Raw genomic sequence first — 21,618 nt, 5'->3', positions numbered from 1 at the left:
GAAGGACAGGGTAAGAAAATAAAGAGATGGGACATATAAAAGGCTAAAATCTCACCTACCATTATCAGGAAGTCAGTAGATAATGCCTAAAAGGGATAAACCAAGAAATACTAGGGTAAAAAAATAAAATAAATACTAGGGTAGGCATTTTTTTACTATATTTGGGGCTAAGTGACAGAAGAAACTGCTAAAAAAAAAGTTAAAAGTTTTTACTCTGGGGAACAGAACTGAGATGTAAGTTAGGGCAGGGATTGCTGTTTTTCATTATGAACATTTTGGTATTAACTAATTCTTTTAACCATGTAAAACATTTTTTTAAAGAGGGAAAAGACACCCACAAAAAATTCTGTTTCATGAAGCCTGTCTATTTCATTTACTTCTAGGGAAAAATACGAGGCTATATATGCGAGATTCAATGCTAGAGACTGAGGGTAATAAGATGTGTGAGACTATGCATAAGAAAATAAAACAATATAAAACATTTCTTCTGTAAAAAGTATGCATTTTATGTAAATATAGAAAGCACTCCATTCCTGCATGTATTTTAAGGTTTATTTCTTTACACAGTAAAAGTTACAGTACAGAAATTTAAACACACTTGGTATAAGTCCAGAATTCTCTAAAAAGAAATTGTAGTTTACTCAGTATTCTAAATATCCTGTCTTTTCTTCATGTTTAATATTTAAAATGCTAAACAAAGATTAATTCAGAATAGACAATCATAATTAATGAAGTTTTGTTTAAGCTCTTTTTGAAAGCATACCTGTTTTTAAAAACAGACTTTATCTTTGGAAAGACCTTTTTTTAAAATAAAAGATGAGCTATTGAATAACACACATGTGATAGATGAGCAAGTACCTTTCTAATTATATACAACTATTTCTAAGCCAACATAATCTCAAATCGACCATTTCCTCTTACAAAATGAAAACTGAAAAATGCTTTAGAGGCAAATAGCCTAGCAATATAGCTCAAATCTGTCCAACCAGAAGTTAAATGCAACATGGCAGTAAAAGACAGCCTCAAGCAATTTCACATTTATAAATGACCTACTTATGACAAGATACATTAATTTCAATAAACAGGCTATAGTATTATCTACCACTGTATACAGTAATTTTTAAATTAGAGTAAAAGAAGAAGGAAAAGACAGTAATTCTGCAACACTAATATTCTAAGATTTGGTCCTTATGTAACCAAGGATTATATCTTTACTTATTTATTGACTAATATCTATGAGAAACAGAAATCTGATAGTTTTAATGGCTTTATGCTCTTCTACCCAGACTTCAAACCTCTTATGTATCCTCTTGGACCATCTGTTTAGTGTTGGTGCTTAACAACTACATGTGCTCATGTTTTTGATAATGCCATTCTAATTTAAAGCTAGTTGTATACAGAGTTTTTAAAACATTTTTTGAGATATTTTATATTATGAAACATATAACCGCACAGTATTTACATGTCACCTCGAAACATTTTGAAATAACTAACTTATTTACATATCTGACTTCAAATGTACATATACCAATATGATAGCTTTATGAAAAATTATTAACTGGGTAAATATCATCACATTTAGGGTTATTCAAGTAGTAACGTATCAGGGAAATAAGTGGTTTTAAAAAAAAGTATCCCTTCACCTTAGTAGTATCTCCCCCTTCTCACAAACTCAATCATTGTGCGTGATGGCCAACAATAAAACCTAATATTAATATATAATCTTTTAAATATCTACAAAATATTTTCACATATGTTAACTAATTTGATCTTCACAATGACTGAATAGTCATTCTTGGAGAGGTATGTGCTACATAATTACCACATAGACATTATGGACACAGCCCAACCCCCTTCTGTACATTCTCATAATTTAAGATACATAATTTAAGATTCGAAAGTTGAAGAAATATCTGACATTTTCTAGTTAGCCCAAGATTGAGCTAGCAGTACAGCATGATACTCACTGATTTAACAAACAGAACTAATGCTTTGATTTAAAAATTGCAAATGGACAGAAATAGAATAAAAATCCAATACACTTAACTCTGGTTTTATCTGAATTGGATAAAATGACTAAAGATCTACCCTTTACTTCTTAGAATGAGCCAACATGAGCCCTTCAAATATTAGTCTAGCAATTTTCTAACTTTTCGGTCTGAAGACCTCTTCCACTCTTTTTTTTAAAAGATTTTTTTGATGTGAACCATTTTTAAAGTCTTTATTGAATTTGTTACAATACTGCTTCTGTTTTATGTTTTGGTTTTTTTTGGCCGCGAGCATATGGGATCTTTACCCCCTGACCAGGGATCAAACCTGCACCCCCTTCATTGGAAGGCGAAGTCTTAACCACTGGACTGCCAGGGAAGTCCCCTGAAGACCTCTTTTCACTCTTAAAAATTACTGATAACTCTAAACTCTAAGGAGCTTTTATTTATGTGAGTTACATATATCTATATTTATTATATTAGAAATTAAAATTAAGAAGTAAAAAATAATTTATTAGTCCATCTAAAAATAACAAACTCATATGTTAACATAAAGAACATTTTTATGGTAAGTAGCTATCTTTTTCAAAAACACTAAAAATTTTAGAGGGGAGTGACATTCTTTCATAACTTAGTAAATCTCAAATCTCTTTAATGTCTGGCTTAATAGAAGACATCTGAATTCTTAAATCTGCTTCTACATTCAATGTGTTGTGATACATTATTTTGTCTAAGTATATGAAAAAAGTTGACTTTACATAAACATGCAATCAGTAAAAGGAAGAGTATTTTAATAGCCTTTTCAGATAATTATTGATATTCTTCTTTGATACTACCAAAATTCAGTGAAGTGGTACTTTTTTAAAGGTTGGACGAAATCTGGAATCCGAAGCCCTTATCAATGAACTTTTCTTACTGTTATACATTAAAATCCATTGGTTTATCTGGCATGTTGAATGGATCTTTTACATACGCATGATTTCTTATCAAGCATTGGTCATTTTGAAAATTGGTTCATTGAGTTATACAATCTTCCAAATGCTGCACATTTTATTATTCAATATTTTAAAATTACATCATTGATTTTTATCACCTCCAATCTCATTAGAAAAGTCTTTAAATATTGAGAAGCTACCAAGCTCATGGTTTCTATAATTCAATTTTACCACTGACAAACGTAGTATCAGTTATTTTCCTTGAAGTGATAGGCTCACTTTATTCATTTTTGAAAAAGTGCCGAATACTCAAGCCTGAATAACTATGGTTTGTCTGTCAGTCATTCTTTCGAGTAAAAACAGTGTTCCAGGGCTTCCCTGGTGGCGCAGTGGTTAAGAATCCGCCTGCCAGTGCAGGGGACACGGGTTTGAGCCCTGGTCCAGGAAGATCCCACATGCTGCGGAGCAGCTAAGCCCGTGCGCCACAACCACTGAGCCTGCGCTCTAGACGTGCTCCGCAACAAGAGAACACACCGCAATGAGAAGCCCGCGCATTGCAATGAAGAGTAGCACCTGCTTGCCATAACTAGAGAAAGCCCACGCGCAGCAACTACTGAAGCCCGCGCGCCTAGAGCCCGTGTTCCGCAACAAGAGAAGCCACTGCAGTGAGAAGCCCTCGCACCGCAATGAAGAGTAGCCCCCGCTCGCCGGAACTAGAGAAAGCCCACGCAGAGCAACAAAGACCCAACACAGCCAAAATAAATAAAAATAAAATAAATAAATTAAAAAAAACAAAACAGTGTTCCACAAAACAGAGACTTGTTTGGCCTTGCAACTCAAACATCATGAGTACTTTTTCTTGAGATAATCATTATATTCCATTAGGCAACAGAAGTGTTTTATGCATACTTCCCATTTTTTCCTACAGAATGTAAAAAACGACACGTACAGGGCTTCCCTGGTGGCGCAGTGGTTGAGAATCTGCCTGCCAATGCAGGGGACACGGGTTCGAGCCCTGGTCTGGGAAGATCCCACATGCCGCGGAGCAACTGGGCCCGTGAGCCACGATTACTGAGCCTGCGCGTCTGGAGCCTGTGCTCCGCAACAAGAGAGGCCGCGATAGTGAGAGGCCCGCGCACCACGATGAAGAGTGGCCCCCGCTCGCCACAACTAGAGAAAGCCCTCGCACAGAAACGAAGACCCAACACAGCCATAAATTAAAAAATAAATAAATTTTTTAAAAAATCTTAAAAAAAAAAAAAGACATGTACAGGGGGGCTTCCCTGGCGGTCCAGTGGTTAAGACTCTGCACTCCCAATGCAGGGGGTGCGGGTTTGATCCCTGGTCGGGGAACTAGGATCCTGCATGCCACGTGGAGCCGCCTTAAAAAAAAAAAAAAAAAAAAAAAAAGACACGTACACTACTCAAGGGTCAAGATTCAATAAAATAACTTTTACTGCTTCATCAAGGGCACTTTAAAGTGAAGCTGGATTTCTTTTTAACCACAAGTACAAAGTGTGAAGAATACAATGACTACCAGCACAACTTGGTACTTACTCCTTGATTCATGCTAAGATGTCAGCAGTTTTACCCACCTTTGCTTTCATACCATCATTGCTTTTGCAACACAGGCAAGAAAAGCAAATGACATATTAATATTATTATAAAAATAATTTTGACTTGACAGAGAACCAGACAGACCCCCAGGTGTCTGTTGATCCCACTTTGAGAACCACTGTATTAGGCAAATCAACTCCTGTTCTTGATTATAGAAACCAGAGGACGTAGTATTATGCTAATCAGTGCCTTCATAAAATAACAGAATCTTCACTTATTCAGTGGTCAACCACATGGCCAGTCACTGAAACAAAAATTGTTTATATAGCACCAACGAGCATCACTGACTGGTGACGGAACCTTCACCCTTAAGAACGGGTCACAGAAGTCTGTTTAAATCAGTATCCTAGGGCAGTATATGCTCCAGATCCAGTCAGTCCTACAGACTCAAGAAATCTCAAACTGAGCTGATATGTAGTTAGGTATTTTCCTTGATCAGTGACAGACTTATTAACCAGTATGGCTTTCACTCCCACACTATTGATTCACTAAAGATACTTAACCTGAAGTCCATAAACCCTCCTAGGGTAATTTAAATAGTTCACTTGATTAATTATCAGTGACAGGTATCATTGTCATTTTTGAGAAGCAATATAGCCCTCTAAAATGAGGAAAAACTTAAAAAGTATTTTTGAAAGTACAATCTCTTCTAATTAATGAACTAAAATGCATAATCATAGAATCTTACCTGAAGTAAGAATTTTTAAAATTTGATAAGAAAATACTTTTTCATCATCAGTTCTTCTAATATTAAAAAAAATAGCCCCCATAACTCTAAGGGTAACTCTAAGAATATGAATTCTATAAAGAGCAGAATTCTTAAACAAGATTGGTTTAATATGCCCTTTTCAGGACACCATAAAAGTGATCCAAAAGGATCACAAGCTAACTTCATTATAAGCCCACCAATTAAAAGCAAAATAATAGATGCCTATTTAAAAGGCACTGGTAAGGACAGACAGAAATGAAAGGAAAAATACAGTAAAAAGAAGTAAAATAGAAGAGAAAAAATAGCCACACGTAAAACAAGTGTAGTATTGAAAAAGATGTGATCAACTGAAAACCAAGTTAGAAGAAACGCACACAAATAGGGAGGTAAGGAATGATTAATAGGCAAGATGGTCTACAAATGGCCCAGGAGGAATAAACTGTTTTGGGGACATCCAATTTAATAAAATGGGTCACTAGTTTTTAATAGAGGAACAGATGACCTAAGATTTTAGAATAGGTTAAAAGTGACTGGGAACAGCAAAGTTCATGAATAATGGGATGTTCAAAAGAAAAATGTGCAATACTCAATAAATAATGAGCTTAATTTCTCTATAAATTTAAGAATTTAATTTTTTAAATAGAATTAAAAACAAACAAACAAACAAAACTCTGGAGAACTATGCAAAGAAGACCAGAGTAAATAACTCTGCAACATCCTATGTCTTCAGAATAATGTGCAAAACAGAGTAATTATATGAATATTCTCAGATAACAGAAAAATTTGAAGACAGCACTACCCAAACTCTGAAACACTGTTTTAACCTCTATTAGCACAGACAAAACTTTAAATCCTCACAATTAACAGAAGTATGCCATAATGAGCACTAAATTCTAAACAGTTAAAATGCAATGGAGTTCCCTGGCAGTCCAGTGGTTAGGACTCGGAGCTTTCACTGCCAAGTTCCCAGGTTCAATCGCTGGGAGAGGAACTAAGATCCTGCAAGCCGTGCAGCACGGCCAAAAAGAAAAAGCAACTTAATTTTCAGAGAATTGTTAAATCTCCTACATAAGCTATATCCCATAAATGTAGACTTAAAAGCATTCCAAAAGCCCAAAAGAATTGTAATAACACATCCTAAAACTATTTTACTAAATAAATTCACAGATGAAATATGCATTAACTAATAGTAATGAGAATTTAAACAAGAGCACAAACACACAGCAGTTGAAATGTTTCTCATATAAAATTAGGCATCACTGTCAAAACACATGACTATCTTACACATTTAAATGTTTTAGTTGCAAGTTATGAAAAATAAAAAGAAATTAAATATCCTTATTTCTTCATGCAAAATAGTATCCAAACTTCACATCATTTTTCCTATAAGTATATAATTTTAAATATAGTCTGTCTACTCAGCTTTAACCTTGGCATCATCTTTCATTCTTCCTTTTCACACACTATACCTAGAATTCCATCAATTCTTTTGCAGTAGTTCTTGAATTTGCTCCTCCAATCATACAGCTCACCCTGATCTAGGACCTCAACACCAAAAGCATAAATGACATCCATTACTAACCATCTATCTTCCTTACCTGTTCATCAAGCACTGATAGAATGATTCCACTGATTCACTGGTATAATTCTCAGTACTTACAATACTGTAAATATTGGGTTGGCCAAAAAGTTTGTTCGGGTTTTTCCATAACATTTTACGAAAAACCCGAACGAACTTTTTGGCCAACCCAATAGTATATGCTCAATAAATTGAATAAACAAATGAATTCCATACTCAACCTATTCTGCAAACTAATGCCAAAGTTATTTTCCTAAAATAATACTTTTAATCCTCTAATAAGGAATTTTAAATGGCTCTCCAATGCCTGCCATATGCAGCCTAATTTAATTAACTACCTGTAGTTAATTTTCAGATTTCCCATAAGCTGGCCTACTCTGGTTCTCCAACGTGGATCCTCTACTAAGGCTAGTCCCCTCACCATCTCCCAAATATTAAATATACATAATATGCTTTTTCCTCAAGCTGCTTCCCTAGCTTAAAACACCCTCCTCTCATCTATGGCAACCAAGTCCAATCATTCTACAAGGTTTGAATCAAATCTAGCTTCCTCCCTATTTAGGCTTCCCTGATTATCCATAACCCTTGAAGCTAAACCAAACTTCTAACTAACTTATAAACAGTAGGGTTCCCTAATCTACACCTGCTAATACACACACACACATACACACTCACTGAAAAGAAACATGTAAAACTCACACAAATTAAAGAAAGAAAAAAGCTAATAACCAGAGATTTACTTTCAAATACATGCTTGGGATCATTCACCATTCACTATAGATTCATCTTGGTCAGTTATATACATTCAATACCTAACACAAATACTTAAGTTTAAAACAATAAAATGAGATACTGAAGATTATGAATCATCACATGTATATTCTATTCACAGAGGTAGAAATATATCAATAGCTTAATTCATTTACAAAGATTTTAAACAAAGAGTTGGAGAAAATTAAATTAGCCTTCAATTATATGAGTAAACAACACTCCATTTTCACTGAACATTCAAATTAACTAGGATTTTATTGTGGTTTACCCTTTCTTAACCAGTCTCGGCAAAAATGGATTGGAGTATTACCTCCACTGGTCTTTCTCCACTTCTCAGCCTCCACAACTTTTTAATAATCCAAGTCTTAATCAAGGACTAAGACTCAACACCTAAAACTAAACCATCATCTTTGGTCCTTTATCATCCAAGGGAAAGGAAACAGTCATGTTGTCAATGGTAATGCGAAGTTCAAAAATTTTTTTCTAGCTGTCACTAGGAAAGTATGTTACATTAAGAATACATCATTTAAAAAATTTTCCTGAAAAACTATTGAGATATTTGACAAAGTTTCATTTTTAATACACAGATTATACTAATAAAAGTTCCAATTACTGGTCTTCTTTCTCTACTACTATTTTTTTCTTTAATTATAACATTGTTAAAATGAGCTATTTATTGTCCAGCTTTCTATTTTAATTCAAAGTACTTATGTCTACCTCTAGTGGTAATCAAGAGATCATAGCTTGGGACTTCCCTGGTGGCACAGTGGATAAGAATCCGCCTGCCAACGCAGGGCACACGGGTTTGATCCCTGGTCCGGGAAGATCCCACATGCCGCGGAGCAACTAAGCCCATGCACCAAAACTACTGAGCCTGCGGTCTAGAGACCGCAAGCCACAACTACTGAGCCTGCATGCCACAACTACTGAAGCCCGCACACCTAGAGCCTGTGCTCCACAACAAGAGAAGCCACCGCAAGGAGAGGCCCACGCACCGCAACGAAGAGTAGCCCCCCACTCACCACAACTAGAGAAAGTCCGCATGCAGCAATAAAGACCCAACACAGCCAAAAATAAAAAAATAAATAAAATTAAACTTTTAAAAAAAGAGAGATCATAGCTTCATAAAGAATAAGGAAATAAGTTCCTTCTCAACCTTAGTTATCTTCACTCTATTCCATTTTATCCACCCATTACCATGGTCTAACTGTGGCCCTAAATCACCATTCAGAATTGCAGCCTCAAAAATCTCAAATTCTAAAAGTGCCCTCTGAACTCAACATCCCATACCACTCTGTCTCACCTCTTCACGCCTTCTAAACCTACTGTTCCTTCATTATTGCAAACTCTACTCTATCAGCCTCCCCCGATGACACTCGCTTTCCTCCTCACTTTAATGCTCACACTCTATTCGTTTCAACTATCCCACCTGAGAATGTTCCCATCCCACATTTATAATACATATCAATCCCCAATTTTGAATAAACTCCACAGATCTTTTTGTCAGTTTCTGAGTGCTAAGCATCCCTGGTAAGTTATTCAACCATGCTGACTGAATATGTGGTTTCCAAACCTCAAATAAGCCATCAACCCTCATGACAATACTTGTGCTCATCTTTAACTGACTCCCTTTGTGATTTTCTCCCAGCAGCCTTGTGAAACTGTCCACTTTCCTCAAACCTCCAGCCTTTTAATGTTGCAGTTTCCTAGGATATGTCATTGGCCCTCTTGTGTATTTTTTTTTGACACCTATGTCCTTAGTTTCTATTACAAACTTAAAAGCTAACTCCCATATCTCTATCTTTATTCTAAACCTTTCTCCTCTAAGCACCAGACCTATGTATATCCACCTGCCCAAAAGATATTTCTCACTGCTCACCAGACATTCCAAAATAAACTCAAAATTATTTTCTACATCTCCCCTCCCCTCAACTTTTCATAATGCCTTACTTAAGAAGGCACTAACATCCATTCCTCACCCAAGTAAAAAACTTGATAATCATCCTAGACACACCCCTCTTGTGCTCCATACCAAACTTGTAACCAAGTCCCACCACATCAGCATTATCTCTCTTTCATATCCTTTCTACATCAGTGCGGTTTCTATCTCTGTTCTGGACCTCATCAGCACCAACATCAGTCCTTCTAAAATGCAAATGCTATCTGTTTCAATTCCTCCAATGTTCTGTAACCTATATTACTGTTTTTCAAGCTGGAGTAAAGTAGTGAGTGAAACCTTTTAAAGAAACGAATTATCAAGAATCTCTGAGGATCTGTCCATAGACATCCTAAGAGTCAAAGACCCCTGTTTGAAAAAATGGCTTAAGAAACTAACCTTAGTCTATGAAAAAAAAAATCTTTCAATTGTGAATTATCACTGCAAAAGAAATTTATTATTATTACCCCTTAAAGAAGAATTTAAATTACTGACATGAAAACACAAACATTAAAATTCCTGGGGACTTCCCTGGTGGGAGGGACTTCCCTGGTGGCGCAGTTAAGAATCCGCCTGCCAATGCAGGGGACATGGGTTCAATCCCTGGTCCGGGAAGATCGCACATGCTGTGGAGCAACTAAGCCTGTGCGCCACAACTACTGAGCCTGCGCTCTAGAGCCCGCGAGCCACAACTGCTGAGCCCGCATGCCACAACTACTGAAGCCCGTGCGCCTAGAGCCCGTGCTGTGCAACAAGAGGAGCCACCACAAAGAGAAGCCCGTGCACCACAACAAAGAGTAACCCCCGCTTGCCACAACTAGAGAAAGCCTGTGTGCAGCAACAAAGACCCAACACAGCCAAAAATAAAAAATATTTTTAAAATAAAAATTCCTAAAGACTCCCAAGAACACCTGTGGACCCAATTAAAGAAACACTAGTTAAGATGGTTAATTTTATGTGTTAACTTGGCTGGACCACAGTGCCCAGATATTTGGTCAAATGTTATTCTGGATGTTCTGTGAAGGTGTTTTCTGGACAAGATTAACATTTAAATCAATGGATTTTAAGTAAAGTGGATTACCCTCCATAATGTGGATGGGCCTTATCCAACCATTTGAAGGCCTTAATGGAACAAAGACTGACCTTCTGCTAGAAAATTGCCTTTGAACTCAGTGCATTTCTTCCCTGAGTTCACGCAGGCCCACTCCATTAGATTTTGGACTAAGCCTCCACAATCTCATGAGCCAATTCTTTAAAATAAATCTAACTCTCTCTGTCTCTCTCTCTCTACACACACACACATCTTGTTGGTTCTGTTTCTCTGGAGAGGACCTGAATGAATATACATCTCCACGGGAAAAAACTCAATCTTCCAACATGGTATCTTAAGGACAGCTTCCCACTCTCTACCTCTTCAAATTCATTTCCCATGTGCAAAAAGCATACAATCTCTGCTTTGGCCATACAAAATATCCTACAGTTCCCCAATTCCTCCATTTTTATTCACATTTTCATGCTTCTTTTCATGCTATTTTCTTTACTTAAAATGTCCTTCCTCCTACTCCCACTATTTGTGTCTCCTATTCACCCGATTGCTCCTACTCAACTTTCATGTCCCAATTCAAATTTTTCTCCTCCAAGAAGCCTTTCCACCATGTAAATAATCACCTCTCTCTTTGTGCCAACACTGTACCAAGAACATAATTCCACTACATAGCACATATGTCACACTGCAATTTGTTTACAAGCTTGTCTCCCTTACTAGTGGGCAAAGACCATGTCTTACTCGGCATCACATCCCCAGCACCTAGCAGACAGTTTGTCATATAGACTTTGTTGTATAGTAAGCACTCAGAAACTATTAAATGAATGAACTGATCTTTGAATGAGCCATCCCTTCATTCTTCTCACTAAGTACTGTATCTATAGATCGCGGCAAAAGAGATCTCTGCCCTGAGCCCCACTCTGGCCTTCCTCAGGATATGCCCCTCACTACTGGGCAAGAAGTCCTTGAAAACAAGAGGACATACCCATACACTCCCCCTTCTTGATGACACTCCATTTACTGGAACTATGGAATTTCTTGTTTAAATACCTCTAACCCAACTTCAGAACCTGCGCAGGCCTCTTTCCCAGATCTGTCCTTGGGATGGACTATGCTACAGATGTGTACATCCTTGGGCCAAGGAGCAGCTGTTTGGAGTAGGGAGTACAAGAGCCTGGACCTCATGCATGCATGCAAGATGTCCACAGGCATGTACAGAGGACCTCTTTGTGGTGTCAGACAGAGCCAGGGATGGGGACAGGAGGTTGGGATCCACCTCTTCTGATACAAAACTGTGACTTTATGAATTCTAAATTCCACAAATTCTTTATTTGAATTTTAACTGTAAGGCTGTGGACAAAAATCTCAATATGTTGAACATCATCAAGAAAGTTATGGGAAACCAAACTGAAGGCTCTGTATATTCTATTACCATACAAAACCAGGGACTATGACATTGTTCTTACCACCTCACCTCAGCAAGACATAACATAGGTGGGGAAAAGATCCAATGAAGGTAATTAAAATAAATAAGGGGACAGAGGGAAAACAAAAGAAAGAAGGAGAAATAGAAGACAAACTAAAAAGGAAAACAAACTAAATTCTACAATACTAAAACTAGAAAGTATCCTCAGAATTTTGAAAATTAATAAAATTATAAAACATCTTCATTCCTTTGACATTTACTGAAAACTTATGACGTACCAAATCTATGCTAGGTGCTGGTGATACATACCAGACACTATTCTAAGTGCTGGTGATTCATAACATAAAATCTCTAGCCTCCAAATGCTAACTCTCTAGTAATAATACCACTTTAACAATTTAGTAAAGGTAGATAAGGGATCATAGGGGAGAGAGCAATTAACTCTGCCAAGGGACTTCACAGGGTATTAAAGGATGAGGAAGAATTTGCTAGGCAAAATAAGGGGAAAGGGCAGTCTAGGGGAAAATAATTATTTTAATAGAAATAAAAGATATCAACAGCTAACATTTATTGAGCACTTGCTATATGCTAAGCACTGTGCACAAATCATTCTATTTGATTCTTATAATAACCCTGTGATTCTCTTTTTATCCTGTTTATAAATGAGAAAATTGAGAAGTGCGATGACACCAATAGAGATCACACAAAACGAAGCTGTGAAAGATCATGACTTGTTTGAGGAAACATATATATCAATAGGTAGGTATGGTATAGCACAGGATAATAATAATGACAAAAACCAGCACTGGGGATACAGTGGTCAACAAAACAGAAAACAGATACTCTCCCTGCCTTAGGAGAGATTATGTCTACTCCAGGAAGGAAACATTATCTCCCATCTTAGAGATGTAGGAACTGAGATTTAGAGATGTCAAGTAAATTGTTTAAGGTCACACACCATGTGTGTGTGTGTGTGTGTGTGTGAGAAATGAAACCAACTCCATCTAATTCAAAGCCCAAATTCATTCCACTTTACCAGACAGCCTTTCTATTATTCATTCATTCAAGATAAGTGTATCAAGAACCTACTGTGTGTCAAGCACTGTGTTTGGAACAGAGAGATAAAAGATAAAGTCCTTGGCTTCAAGAAATTCACAGGTTAGTCAGTAGAGTCTACCTAACCAAGAACTGATATTACCAAGGTATATACAGGGTCCTATAGAAGCACAAGGAGGAGTACTATGCCTAGGATGAGCCAGGGAATGGCAGCGAAGTTAAAGAAAGCAATAGTAAGAAGGTGAAAGAGTGTTCTAAGGAAGGGAAGAGTGTCTAGAAAGGCACTGAGACATATGAGAACACAGCTTGTCTTTAGGAACTCTAAGTTTGCTCAATCTTAGGCTATGCACTGAGGATTGGTACCATGCAAAGATGAAAACAGAGAATTAGGGAGCAGCCAGACCTCAAAGGAGTCTAGACACTCAAGTAATGAGCTTACTCTGAGGGCAGAAGAAAGCTACTGAGCCATCTTAAAGGTAGGAGTGACATGATAAAATCTGTGTTTTAGAAAATTTCACGTGATCACAGATGAGGAGACAACCTGAAGGAGGGCAAGCCAAGGGTAAGAAAATCAGTCAGGGGCTACTGCATTAATCCCAAAGTCAGGGACACATCTGAGAAATGTTTGGGAGGTAAATCACAAAACCTGGTACTGAGACAGCAACTCTGATTACATCATGAGTGTGTTATTAAAGAAGCAAAACAGGGACTTTCCTGGCAGTCCAGTGATTAAGACTCTGGGCTTCCAATGCAGAGGGTGCAGGTTCGATCCCTGGTTGGGGATCTAAGATCTCACATGCCGCGTGGCATGGCAAAAAAAAGCGAAACAAAACTAAACAAAAATTGTATGAGAGAGACCATACCAAAATTCAGAGTTAATGCCATACCTGGTAAGACAACTTATATATTTTATAAGTCACTTTGGGGTTATTATAGTCATAAAGTTAGCACAATCTATTTTTGAATCTTAAGTACTGATAGAATGAAGGAAGATTTCTCAGTCAACTTCCTCTATTCAATGGCTCCTTTAGGTACACTTTATGAAGCTGTTTCTCAGGAAATACTTAAGCAGAAGTTGGATGACCATGTGTCATATAAGAATGATTTTCATAGATGATTTCTCAAGTCCCTTCAAATTCAAGATTCTAAAAGAAGAAATGCCATAACAAGTATATCACAATTACTACATTATTCAAGTAGAGATTTCTATAGCTATCTAATGGGGTTGAATCATAGAAAGTAATTCCAAATATTGTTCTGATACTATTAACAATTTTTCCATACTTAAAACTATAACATATCCATATTTTCAACTGCTTAGGTAATATGACTAGGATTATGAAATCAACTACAATGTCACAAATTCCTTAAAAATTCATAGCAAGTAATATTCTACATTGGTTGCAAAACTGTATGACATCTCAAACAGGAAAATGATTATTTCCCCTTCACTGTCACCAAGCCCTATGTCTGATAACTAGCACTGAGGAAAAAAGATTTCATTTGGTTGAAGTAGGAAAATGCCCTGCAGCATGCAGAAGAGCTGGCCCATCATTCCAGATCTCTAAATAGCTTCCTCTTCCCATTAGTTAATGAGAACTGATGCCATGTCACAAGCTCTTACAGAGATTCTTTGATTCAGGAGCTACTCAATGAAATCCAGGATTCATCTCTGAACACACTGAATCCCAAATCAGTGAACAGACTCTGAAATTATAAGGCAGAGTCATAAACTGGCACGAAGAAGTCAGCTCTTTACTTTCAAATTCTAGGTCAAAAATAGCAAATCCAGAGTCACTAAACTAACCAATATTCTTACTCTTAAAAAACTCTTTAGACAAAAAAAAAATTCTACCATAAGGATCCTAAACAAAATTCTACGTCACATCTGAAAGCAGGAACACAAGACTGGCAGGGCAAAAATGTAATTATAAGTATATAAACAGATTTCTACTTCTAGCCAACATGAAATAAAAGGAACCAAATTTACCCTCCTGCCTGAAACAACTGGGAAAAAAAAAAGACAAAACATATGAAGTGGGCTTCCCTGGTGGCGCAGTGGTTGAGAATCTGCCTGCTAATGCAGGGGACACGGGTTCGAGCCCTGTTCTGGGAAGATCCCACATGTCACGGAGCAGCTGGGCCCGTGAGCCACAACTACTGAGCCTGCGCGTCTGGAGCCTGTGCCCCGCAACAGGAGGGGCCGCGATAGTGAAAGGCCCGCGCACCGTGATGAAGAGCGGTCCCCGCACCGCGATGAAGAGTGGCCCCCGCTTGCCGCAACTAGAGAAAGCCCTCGCACGAACCGAAGACCCAACACAGCCAAAAATAAATAAATAAATAAATAAATTAAAAAAATATATATATGTCATCCTCAAATTGTTGAAATAAATGTGGAATCAACATTATTATAAAAAAAAAAAACATATGAAGCGTTTTTCAAAACAGTGGTCATCAGGCAACAAAGGACAGTAGATCCCTGATAAGGGGTAAACATACAAGATAAGTCCTACAATTGCCCCAGTTTATTGCCTTGAAAGAGTTTCTAGGCCACAGAACAGGAATGGGGAACCTATGCAGAGCACACACAGTGGTCTCCCTGAGTTCATGAGACAGAACTTAGTATGGAGACAGCAAGGTGACTGTCATATACAAAGCAGAGTACCTAAGAGAGAGCTGCACAGAAAGATCCAGAGATCTACACAGGGTAACCCTCAAGTCTTCAGCTGAGTACTTGTAAGTATATACGTGTGAGGAAAGTACACACGGACAGTGAAAGAACCACCAAAACGGATTACAGGGACACCACCCAGAGCTCACCACACAGGTCTGGGAATAGTTCCTGTTCCCACCAGCCAGAGTACTCAGAAGGGTTTTGCCTCAACAGTGCAACAAAGCAAAGTGGTACTGCCTAACACAACTTAAAAGCAAGATCTGAAAAGATCACTGTTTCCAAGTAACTTAACTGCATTCCAGAACAAAGCTCAAGAATATTTTTAATGGGATACAAAAATATCCTGCACCCAACAACAAAGTAAATTTTCAAATGTCTGGCATCTAATCAAAAATTACCAGGTATGCAAAAGCAAGAAAACACAATCCATAATGAGGAAAAAAATCAATCAAAACCAATCAAGAAATGGCACAGCGCTTCCCTGGTGGCGCAGTGGTTGAGAATCTGCCTGCCAATGCAGGGGACACGGGTTCGAGCCCTACTCTGGGAAGATCCCACATGCCGCGGAGCAACTAGGCCCGTGAGCCACAACTACTGACCCTGTGCGTCTGGAGCCTGTGCTCCGCAACAAGAGAGGCCGCGAAAGGGAGAGGCCCGCGCACCGCGATGAAGAGTGGACCCCGCTTGCCACAACTAGAGAAAGCCCTCGCACAGAAACGAAGACCCAACACAGCCAAAAATAAATATAAAAATAAATTAAAAAAAAAAAAGAAATGGCACAGACAGTACAAGTAAACATGAACTTTAAGCCAGTTATTATTGTATTCTACATGTTCAAGAAGCTACAGAAAAGACAAAGCATGAAATCTATACACATGCAAGATATAAAAAAGACTGAATTTTTAGAGATGAAACTACAGTATCTGAAATGAAAAATACACTGGATGGGATTAACAGCAGATTAAACATTACAGAAAAAAGAGATTAATGAATTTAGCAAGATTATCCAAAGTGAAACAGAGAAAAAAAGACTGAAAAAAAAATTGAATGGTATATATCAGTGAACATCGAGCAGCCTGATATACATATAATTGGACTTCCAAAAGGAGGAAAGGAGGCAAAGAAAGGATATGTATTTAAAGAAATAATGGCCAAAATTTTTCCAAATTTGATAAAAACTACAAAACCACAGATCCAAGAAGCTCAATGAACTCCAAGCACAAGAAACATGAAGAAAAATACACATGCTGCATTTACAAACGGTTCTCGCTCACAAATTCTACAACCAAATGTAATCTAGAAATTACTCAGACTGAAGCTAACTTTTAGGTTAACTTACTGGGTACAATTTCAACTGACAATTTAATAGAGTATATTAAATCAAACATTAATTTGAGCAAAGTGCTTAATAGAAATCTTAATGATTTCAAAATTAGTAAAATATAGCTTTTAAAACAATGTGTATTTTGTTGCCCTATTTGGTAAATAATTAGGTAATTTGTGTAGATCTTATTTTAGAAAGATAGTTTTTAAAAAGCTAAAACATACGTCTTCCTTTTTAAAATTTTCTTTTCCTTTAATTTATATAGGTCATTCAGAACAGAATTAGGACACTGAAAAAACTTTTAAAGAAACTGAGAGGTGGAATTGAAAACAGAAGCAGATTTGAGGTTTGGAATGGAGCTGCTCCTCCCGAAAAAACAACCTGGCAACCACTATTTTGGAACACCATTACTTCCAAAATATAGACACATATATATTTTAAGTATAAAGCTGTACCCAAAGTGGAAACAAGCTGAAGTGTCTGTTTTTAGCACCTTGGGTAACAATTTAGGATTCAAAAAAATCTAAGTATTTTTTGGAAAAAGAATCATTCAAATAAAAACCATTAAAGGGGAAAACTAAAGTAATGTATTTTCCTATTTTTGTGAGCACACCTGTTTTTTTAGGGTTCAGCATACAAATTCACAATCTTCTGTCTACAAACAAACAAGAAAAGAGACATAGGGGAACAAGTTCTGAGTATCTACTGTAATGGCTACCCTTCCTGTCATTTGTGTTCCCTAAAATAGAAGTCAGTTTAATTATTCTACCATTTTGCTTGGGAAATAGTGGGATATTTCAAAGATTAAAGATAGTTCCATGGGAGAGCAGCCCCAAATATATTTATTATCCCTGGAAATAATTAATGTCTACATTCCTTTTTCCTTCTTTAAGAAAAAAAATATACATACACGTTCAGATAACATATATTTCTTTGGGTGCCTACACAAATAAAACACTTTTGGAAAACATGTAGTAGTATAATACTTCCCTGTAGGATCAACACATTCATGAAAAATAGCACAAAAATCTCTTTGAGCATATAGACTACGAGTCTCTTTGAGTACACAGACTGATAAGTTTACCAGTGGAACAGTTATTTATGGATTTGACTTATACCTTCTTTTAAGTAGAAAAATCTAAAAAGAAAACTAATACCAAAAAAAATACAGAATTGATCATTTACATGTTAGGTTATTAGTCTATTAACAGTAGATTTATTCTCTGGTGACAATTATTTATTAATAATGTACTAAATTTCCAAACATATAAAACATAAGAATGTCCTAAAATTGAAAGTTCCAAACTACTCTTGTAATCAGTTTGTATTCAAGACAAATAAGGCTAAATACACATTATTTTGAGCACAACTGTAATATTCACTACCTTGATGTGCTGAGAATGCACATATACTACAATAACTATGATAAAAATGGAGCTTTGATTTCACTGATCCAGCTACCAATATGATTTCGATATTCAATTGCTACCTCAAAATCACTTTCCTACTTAATTTAAACCCAATATCAAGAACATAAAAGACAAAGATTTGCCTACTAAATCATCAGCCAGTTGTCATCAAGATTTCAACCACCTGCATTTCAAAACTAGCTCTAAGAATACCTTAAAATGATTCCCCAAATATTAATCTACTAATTCACACAATAAATCACCTAATCAGACTTTAGTTATATGCATTTAAAGTACTTCCTATAGCAACAGTCCTCACCAATCAGAACTGTTGTTTGAAATTCTTTCCTCTGAAATCTGTTATTACTTCACCAGTTTCAAATTTTGAGCCATTTATTTTTAGACACAAAGGTTAATAAGAAACATTTCTGCACCAAATGCACATAACTTCACAGTAAAGCCTTTTACCCCCCTTAGGAAACTACTGTAATTCCCCTCCTCATTTTACCAAATTACCAAAGAGGATACAATGTGGTTTGGATTTCAGCACTGAAGACAATAAGTGACAATACATGATTTGCAGAATGAAAAATTAAAGTTTCACAATTTTAACACGTATAATTACTGGCTTGTGATAAATGGGCTGGGTATGTAAGATTATCACTCCTTTCAAGGTCCAATTCTTAAACCACCTGAATTTTTCTCGCCAAAAAACTAAATTAGTATCTTAAAACATAAAGCCTCTAAGTTCACAGTATGCAAGTTTAAAAAAAAAAAGTTACCTAGAAGAAAAAAAAAAAAGAACACTTACATTTGGAGCATGACTTGGTTCAAGAACACCCCATCCACCAAAGCCACATATTCATCCAGGTTGGTCCCATTTCCTGCAGCCAGAGGTCCAAACGTTTTAACCTAGAACAGAATGATGATCATCACGACACGAACGCCCACCTCCATCTCTGCAGCCACAAATAATGCAGCAAAATATACAATAAATAACACCCCACTTACCCAAGTGACCAAAGGGCTGGTCATGAACTGCTCCAGAAGGGGAGTAAAAATCTCGTTCTCCATTTTACAGAGAATGTACTTGAAAAAAGGAACTACCACAAAAATAACCCTAGGGAATTGGTCACTAAACGTCGAAGAAGTAAGTAGAAATCAATGAAAGTCCATTTTGGCACTGGAAGAAAATCCCATCGTGGAGGGGAGAAAAACTCTCCCTCCTCAAAAAACACCCCAGAGGGAAACGAGCCGAAATCCCGAGAAGTGGCTCCGACAGCAGCCACGAGCAGCAGCCTGCCCTGGAAATGTCTGTACCGGGCGAGGAAGGGCAGAGAAAAGGCATCTGGAGGAGGAGGAGGAGGAAGGGAGAAGGGGTTGGAGCAGCAAGACAAAAAAGCCCGTCAAGGTTGCCCAGCTCCTGGAGGAGCCAGACCAGCGAGGCTGCCCCCAATGAATTAATCCACCGTGGGCTAAATGAAATCCCACGTTAGATACCACGTTAAGGGTTGCGAACGGCCGTCAGACTTGACCTCCGCGTTCCGCTCCACACGTTTCACCCACCAGTGGGCATGGAGCCGCTTTGACCCGCGGAGCCGCCCCTGCCCGCAGCCCCTCACCAACGACAGGCAGGGCTCGCCCCTTCCCACCGACCGCACACCATCCCTCCGCCGACCCCGAGCCTCGCCGCCTGCCCCCTTCCCCTCCCAGGGGGTGGGGGCTTGAATGTGTGTCCCTAACCCCCCAGTTTCCCGAGCCCCGCCAGCCTTTTCAGTGCGCCTCAGGGAAGCCCTGGCAGAAAATCACCGCCGCGTTACAGCCTCCTTCTCCGCCCTCTCCGGAGGAGCCAGAGTAACGGCCTCAGAACCGCATTGCCGCATCACACCCTGCTCCCCGCCGCCCAACCAGAGCCTCCAGCCCGCCGTCAAAGGGGGCGCGCTGCTCCCTCCGCGCCCATATCCTTCCGCCGACTCCCCGCCCCTCCCGCGCCGCAGCCTCTGGATTGTGGGAGAAGAAAACCGCTGCATGAGCGCGCTCCCCAGCGCGCGCGCCGCCGGGCCGGCCCCGCCGCCGCCCAGATCTTGGCAGTGGGCGAGGCGTGGACGCGCGCTCGCTGCGGCTGCTTCGGTGGCCCGCGACTCGCTCGCGCCCCGGACTATTGCCAGGGCCTGGGGGGCGGGGATAGGGAAAGGAGAGGAAGGGATCTGTCTGCTCCCTTGCTCATGCCTAATTATGGTTTATTTCCTCCCCGAGTGCCTTCTTTGATGTGTGAAGGAAAGGGAACGAAATCCCTCTCTTTTAAACATGAGGGATGCAGACAGCCTTTTTCGGACAGTTTGATCTGTTGAGCGTGCTTTCGCCAGCGAAGCGGAGTAGGAAAACTCACTGCAGTAAATAGCAAAGGAGGGACTTGGGCCGCAAACTCGTTTGTTTTCCTTTTTGTCTTCTTCTCCTTTAAAAAATCCAGTCCATGAAAGCATGCATGTTCTTCAAAGTTGCAAGTGAATGTATTAGGATTTTAAATAACCAAAGCTGTCTTTCAACTTGTTGGTGTTCCCTAACTGGAGCGAACGTGATTCAGACATTGTTGTTTGACTATTTGGTGATTGAAAAAAAATCCAAACAAAATCAAGAGCTACTAAGAGGAAACATTTGGAAGTCATCCAAGTTGGGTGACAAATAAACAGATTACATATTTGTCATAAATCTCAATGCTGTGCACGACTAGAACCATCAAAGTAATTTTAACAGTTCCCCAGCAAAATCAAATGTTACTCCTCCTCATTTTGAAGGAAAATAAAAACCTTTTCCCTGGGACAGAATGACATGCAAAACAAAATTTTTTTGAGAAAATATACTACTATGGTTTTACAATGTGTGCTGCTTACATTTACATCTACTTTGAGTACTTATATTTTAAGTTAGCAGTAGAACTGTTTTTGTCGGACTTACCCGGTGGCACAGTAGTTAAGAATCCGCCCGCCAGTGCGGGAGAGACAGGTTCGAGCCCTGGTCCGGGAAAAATCCCACATGCCGCCGAGCAACGAAGCCCGTGTGCCACAACTACTGAGCCTGTGCTCTAGAGCCTGCGAGCCACAACTTCTGAGCCTGCGTGTCACAACTACTGAAGCCCACACGCCTAGAGC

General features: G+C 38.4%; 1 protein-coding gene across 6 annotated transcripts in view; it reads right to left on the bottom strand.

Moving 5' to 3' along the window:
- CCDC88A (coiled-coil domain containing 88A) overlaps positions 1-20,373 on the bottom strand; it is a 126,676-nt gene extending 106,303 nt beyond the window's left edge. For 5 of the 6 annotated variants that reach the window (XM_007189993.2, XM_057557795.1, XM_057557796.1 and 2 more), the window contains exons 1-2: positions 19,481-20,371; positions 19,281-19,381 (exon numbers count right to left, since the gene is read on the bottom strand). In XM_007189993.2, coding sequence (XP_007190055.2) covers positions 19,281-19,381; positions 19,481-19,543 — 164 coding nt within the window. In that variant the 5' untranslated portion in view covers positions 19,544-20,371. Of the gene's footprint in view, positions 1-19,280; positions 19,382-19,480 lie in introns of all 6 variants that reach the window. The other variant, XM_007189991.2, reaches the window with a different exon arrangement.
- Between the last annotated feature and the right edge of the window lie 1,245 nt (positions 20,374-21,618).

Source organism: Balaenoptera acutorostrata, chromosome 12 (assembly GCF_949987535.1).
Source record: "Balaenoptera acutorostrata chromosome 12, mBalAcu1.1, whole genome shotgun sequence".
NCBI lineage: Eukaryota > Metazoa > Chordata > Mammalia > Artiodactyla > Balaenopteridae > Balaenoptera > Balaenoptera acutorostrata.
Note: the sequence above shows the minus strand (reverse complement) of the source record. Positions and strands in the feature narration are given on the sequence as shown.